The sequence below is a fragment of the Pan troglodytes genome, chromosome 15 (genome assembly GCF_028858775.2).
Source record: "Pan troglodytes isolate AG18354 chromosome 15, NHGRI_mPanTro3-v2.0_pri, whole genome shotgun sequence".
Lineage (NCBI taxonomy): Eukaryota > Metazoa > Chordata > Mammalia > Primates > Hominidae > Pan > Pan troglodytes.
The window spans coordinates 35400530-35406529 of NC_072413.2; the positions used below are offsets into that span (position 1 = coordinate 35400530).

The 6000-nt window shown below is 43.2% G+C and overlaps 1 protein-coding gene across 5 annotated transcripts in view; it reads right to left on the reverse strand.

The window, feature by feature from the left end:
* SLC25A21 (solute carrier family 25 member 21) overlaps window positions 1–4934 on the reverse strand; it is a 495613-nt gene extending 490679 nt beyond the window's left edge. Inside the window, exon 1 of one of the 5 annotated variants that reach the window (XM_522830.9) lies at window positions 4439–4934. In XM_522830.9, the coding sequence (XP_522830.2) occupies window positions 4439–4508 (70 nt within the window). In that variant the 5' untranslated portion in view covers window positions 4509–4934. The remainder of the gene's footprint in view (window positions 1–4438) is intronic. The other 4 variants (XM_016926013.4, XM_009427709.5, XM_009427708.5 and 1 more) reach the window with 4 other exon arrangements.
* Window positions 4935–6000: the final 1066 nt, after the last annotated feature.

A 6000-nucleotide genomic window follows, 5' to 3' on the forward strand; every position in this document is an offset into this window, starting at 1 on the left:
CCTATGATTTCATCTCCGACCTGACCAATCAGCACTCCTGACTCTCTAGCTGCACCACTCCCCCCACCCCCCAATGCTTGGGGAGACTGATTTGAGTAACAATAAAACTCCAGTCTCCCACACAGCTGGCTCTGAGTGAATTACTCTTTCTCTATTGCAATTCTCTTGTCTTGATAAATCCGCTCGGTCTAGGCAGCAGGCAAGGTGAACCTGCTGGGGCAGTTACAGTAGGTGAGGCCTGGGATCCTACATTTTCAACAAACTTCCAGATGCTACCATACTCCTTCCTGCAGCTCATCCATAGACCATATTTTGAGTACCAAGGGTCTGATCCAGTAACCTCTTCTCATTCTCATCTTTAACCCCTCTGCAATGCTGGTCTTTGTTGATCTTCCTGAAGCTCTCATCATTGGTTTCTCTGACTCTCTCATTATTGGCTTCTGTGATTCTCTCACCTGAATCTTTAAATTTATATGTAAAGACCAATCTTTAGATGTACGCATCAGTTTCTTCTGATGTGTAATGTATTGTCCAGGCAACTGTCAGTGCATCAATCTCTTTAGTATTTTAAATGAAAATATTACAAACCATCTTCTTATAAAAGACAGACCTATATCATTATAGAAAATACCTATTGCCCATTTCATGGTGTATTTAGTTTCTCTGGAAAATAATCTCCCCTGAGGTTCCCCACCTCACCTGCCCCACCAATCTGCATAGGGATTAGCTACAGTTGATTGGTACAGAGGTGGGCCCCTACTAATGCTGGGTTATTTTTAGTCTTTCCCCAGGATTTTGGACTAGAACCGAAAAAAAAAGCAAGTTAGTCTCTCACTCTCTCCAGGAAAAAGAAGTCTTGGGGATCACATTCTGATACACAGACTAAAGAACAACAACAACAAAAAACCCAGCAGTCAACTGTGAGAAAGAGGACTGAGGAGGACACCAGGGGAACACAAGGAAATAGCTTCACAGTGTGGCACTCTGACAACCTCTTATATCTTCACATAGACCAAGCAGGCAAGGTTAGACCATAGTCTGGCCTGAGTCTTGGCAGAATGCCCTGTGATTTCTCCAAGTGAAAGGGTAGATAAGCAGCCTGGGGAGGAGCTGCTATCTTGTGGAAGACTGTCACACAGCCGCTTCTCATCCCTCTCCCTAGTTTCAGTTGAACGCAAGACTGTCCACCTTACCCTCATGTAGGTTACAGCTGCAGATCTCAACATTAAGTCTATAAAACTACGTGGCTGTGGTTTAGAGGTAGATCCTTAACAGCAGAGTGACTCACTCATCCCACCTATCCTCTGGTCTCTTCTGTTCAGTGCTGACTGTGGTGCTATGGGCACAGGGAGCTGGCACCATGATGTCTTGCTTTTGCTGTCTGTATAACTAATAAACTATCTGACTGCATTTGGGCCTGCTTACTCCTTACTAGGCGAGTGTCTGTGGAAGTCTTGCAAGCCATCCCGACAGGTGTAGTAGTAATACTTGTGGCCCTATTATTACCTGCCTCCCTGCTGCCTTAGGAACACTTGACTACTAAAAGAGAAGAGATGGAGAGACTTCACTTCCTGAGTTATCCTCAGCACTCCAGCCCCTTATTCCAGTTTGTTCCAGGAATGCATCCCAGACCTTGAATTCCACGAGATACCCTGGTATCTCTCCAATAAACCTCCCAGTTTCTTTTCTTTTTCACCTAAGAAAGCCAGAATGTATCTTTGGCCTTTACAAACAAAAGGTCATCTCACACACACACACACACACACACACACACACACACAGAAGTGTTGTATTCATGGACAATATCAGTGATTAGAACTCCAGTGCCAGAGATTCAAATCTATTTTGTTTTTATTAAAATTCTTCCTCTCTTGTGTATTGATTTCTATCTGGCCCTTGACCAAGTATATATAATATGATTAGCCCACATGTACTACAGTGCAATAAAGATAAAGTTTTATGAAAATGTTTTTGGCCAAGTAAAAGAAAATATAATTCTTTTTTACTATTATGAAAGTTACTCTAATCATTTATTAATAACTCCATAGTATTAACTATATAAATCAACTATGCTATTTTTTATCTTATAAATATCCTAATTTGCATTTATATTAGTTACATTTATAAGAATATATGATGGAATCACACATATTTATGCCAAATACTTATCACTCAACAAAACAGCATAAGTAGGATCAGAGTTTGATCTACTTTTTTTTTTGGAGACCGAGTCTCGCTCTGTCGCCAGGTTGGAGTGCAGTGGCACGATCTTGGCTCACTGCAACCTCTGCCTCCTGGGCTCAAGCGATTCTCCTGCCTCAGCCTCCCAAGTAGCTGGGACTGTAGCCGCACACCACCAAGCCCAGCTGATTTTTGTATTTTTAGTAGAAATGGGGTTTCACCATGTTGGGGAGGATGGTCTCGATCTCTTGACCTGGTGATCCGCCTGCCTCAGCCTCACAAAGTGCTGGGATTACAGGCGTAAGACACCGTGCCTGGCCGAGTTTGATCTACTTTCAACATTCTTTGAGTTTAGCTGTGCCTAATACATAGTATGATCATATAAATTAGCATACAGGTGCTTATGAGTCATCAGTCTTAGCTTAGGATGTTAATCAATTGGTCTCACTTTCTCTTTGGACTAGCTGAGTTTTCTTTCATCAGGGTCATAGACTACAAATCAACGAGTCAGGTACAGAAGACAGAACCTTAGGCATTGCGGAATTTGACCAAAAATGGTAAATAAATTGGTGCAAATTCATCATCACAATTGGAAAACTGAAAGAGCAAGCAGTGGGCCCACCACTTTGGGAGGTCAAGGGGGTCAGATTGCTTGAACCCAGGCGTTGGAGACCAGCCTGGACAACATGGTGAAACCCTGCCTCTACAAAAAAAAAATCCCCTTCCCCCACCTCCCCAAAAAACTAGCCGGGCATGGTGGTGGGCTCCTGTAGTCCCAGCTACTCTGGAAGCTGCAGTGGGAGGATCACTTGAGCCCGGGAGGTTGAGACCAGCCTGGGCAACATGGCGAAAGCCCGTCTCTACAAAAAAAATAAAAAAATAAAAAAATAGCCGGCGTGGTGACGCGCATCGGTAATTCCAGCTACTCAGGAGGCTGAGGTGGGAGGATTGCTTGAACCCGGGAGGCGGAGCAGCGAGCTGAGATCGCGCCATGGCACTCCAGCTCCGGTGCCTTCCAGTCTGGGCAACAGAGAGAGACTCCATCGAAAAGAAAAAGGGGAGAAAAGAAAAAGGGGAGAGTGGAGGGGAGGGGAGGGGAGGGGGAAGGGAGGGGAGGGGAGGGGAGGGGAAAGATTTTACAATTTCCTGTAAGCAATGAATGGCTCTAATGTGATATTGATGAAATACCATCTTTAAGAAAGTGTACAGATTGTAAGTGACACGTGGCTGCTTACGTTACTCCTCAGATGCAAGTAGATCATGACATAATGATAACCAGTCATAATTTGCAGTAATCCCTTACAAAAAGTCCAAATTTGTTTGAAAATACAGAAACTTTTACCAGTCGAAGTTAAACATTAAACATTTTCTAGTCATTGCCTTAACAGGATTTATTAGAGTTACTATAATATAATTTATTGAAAGAGTGGCTAGATTTATAAAATGTTTTCTGGTGATGAGCCAATTACGGCAATTATTTTAATTATATATTTATAATAAAAATGCATGACTGTAAGATTAAATTTTAAACCAAATCATAATTTATATTTTAAAATAGCTTTAAAATACTTGCACATAACACATCTCGTGGTTAGTAACTTTCTCCAGCTACATTTAAAAGTATTTCTAAGATTAATTACAACTTTTTTTCTAAAGGTTTATTTTTTCCCCACAGCATAACTCTATAAATTAACGTGAGCCCATTATATCAAAGATGTTTATGTGTGTTACATATGCATTTAATTTTAATATCCTTATTTAAGGCACGAATATCCCCAAGCAAGCACAGTATGCAATAAGAAGTCCTGTGGAGTCCTGTAAGTACTTTGATGAGGAATGCAGGATTTATGTAAGACCTGAGCGAGCTTGAAGAAAGACTCTACAATTGATAAAACTAAGTCAGACCGAACTGGATCATTTTCAAGTAAAATAGGTAGCAAGGCAAAAAGACCGCCTCAAAGTCGCTGCCCTTGGGGCTCTGCCACTTGCTTTACAGGCTAGGAACGGACAATGCCGGGAACCCGAGAGCGGCCGGCGCGGACGCCGAGGCAACTTTACTTGGGGCACCCACTACTCGCAATCAACTCCCGGCCTCCTCTGCTCTCGCGCCTCTAGGGGCTCAAGCACTGCTCCGGGAGCGCGGAATTTTGAGGAAGAGGGCAGAACTTCAGTAAGGAGACCTGTCTGGGAAACGGTTTCAGGACACGCGGTGGGGAAAGCGACTAGCCTCCGGCAGGGCAGGGCGGGGTGTCCTTACCTGCAGAACCACCGGCCACGATCTGCCGAGAAGCCTCGCGCACTAAGCCGACTTCAGGCTTGGCGGACATCTTCGCCAGGCGGGAGGACAAGGGAGTGGGCTGAAATGCGTCAACAAGCTCGCAGCCTGCACAGCCTACTGCTCCAGAGAGCCCCGGCTGGGCTGGTCCTCAGGCGCGTTGGCTCCCTGTGGAGCAGCAATCCGGCGACTGCTGGAAAGCGAGGGTTCGAGGCGCAGATTCGTCGCGCGATCTCCGGCGCGCCGGAACCTGTCCGCGGCGCTCGCTTGCAGAGGCGCCCTCGGCTCCGAAAATGTCTCTGGAAAGAAGACCCGCGGATGGGTTTGGGTTGGCTCACCGCAGCGGATCAGACTTTGTCTCCTAGATTGGCGCCCACGCCCTTCTCTATCAGGAGCCTCCGGCAGTTTGTCAAACTAAACGCGTTGCCTGTGATAACTCAAGTGAAGTGACCCAGGCCTGGAGCGCCAAGTGCAAAGCGGGGACGACACTTGCACCTCCTGGCAAGCCAGAGCACAGTGAGGTTCAAAAGAAGGGACAAGTGAATAAATTCCTCATTTAGTTGTCCTATAATTGTGGTCTGTAGCAACTAAGTCAAAGCAAATCTAATTTACACTTAACCTTACAATAGAGCTAAGGTAGTACTTTACCAAAAATGGTTTTGATTTAAGGTAAAATCATACCTCATCAACTTGAGTTTTATTTACCTAAGGACCAAAAGAAGAAAAAGCCTGGTTACAAATAGTTTCTTCTATACCCAGGTCAGTGGTTCTTAAAAGTGGTTTTAGTACCCACAGCATCAGCATAATTTGTGAATGTGTTAGGAAGTCAAATGCGTGGGTCCCACCCCGACCTAAACTGAATCAGAATCTCTGGGGATAGGGCCCAGAAACGAGTTCTCTGTTGATTGTCATGAACTTTAAAGGTTGTGAACCACTGACTTAAACAATTGAGGAACATTAAGGAACTTAACAGTGTATTCTCTCAATAAAATGTTTGATAATTCTTACTAGCCCCTTAGGATAGTTACCAAAACAAAACTACTAATTTATACTCTTTTAAAACTACAAGTTGCCTGTGTTATGTAGGAGAGATATAAGATTGTGAAATTTTCCAGAAATACGTGCCACACCCCTAACAGACAGGAGATGATAAGAGTAAAAGAGAGAATTGGGAGGCTTTAGAAGCCCTATTGTACTATTTCTTAAAACACATTATTTATTGCTAAATATATTTAGTGTGAGCCATGTAAAAATTGCCATTTTTGGAGGTCAAAAACCGTTGAATATCAGCAATTTAGTATGGTTCAATTTATGTGGTTTCTAATCAAATGTACAAAGTACAATAATTTGGTTTCATACTTGATTTTTTATTTCTTAGGCTGAGTCATTAAAAGTTGATCAGTGATATATGGCAAAATTATTTAAAGTGCTTGAGGAATTGGGGAGACTTGCTGCTTATGTGATCAGATATACAAAAATAAAGTTTTTCATTTCATAAATATTTGATTAAAACTGCTAAGTTTGAAAATGTTTACCAAGAAATA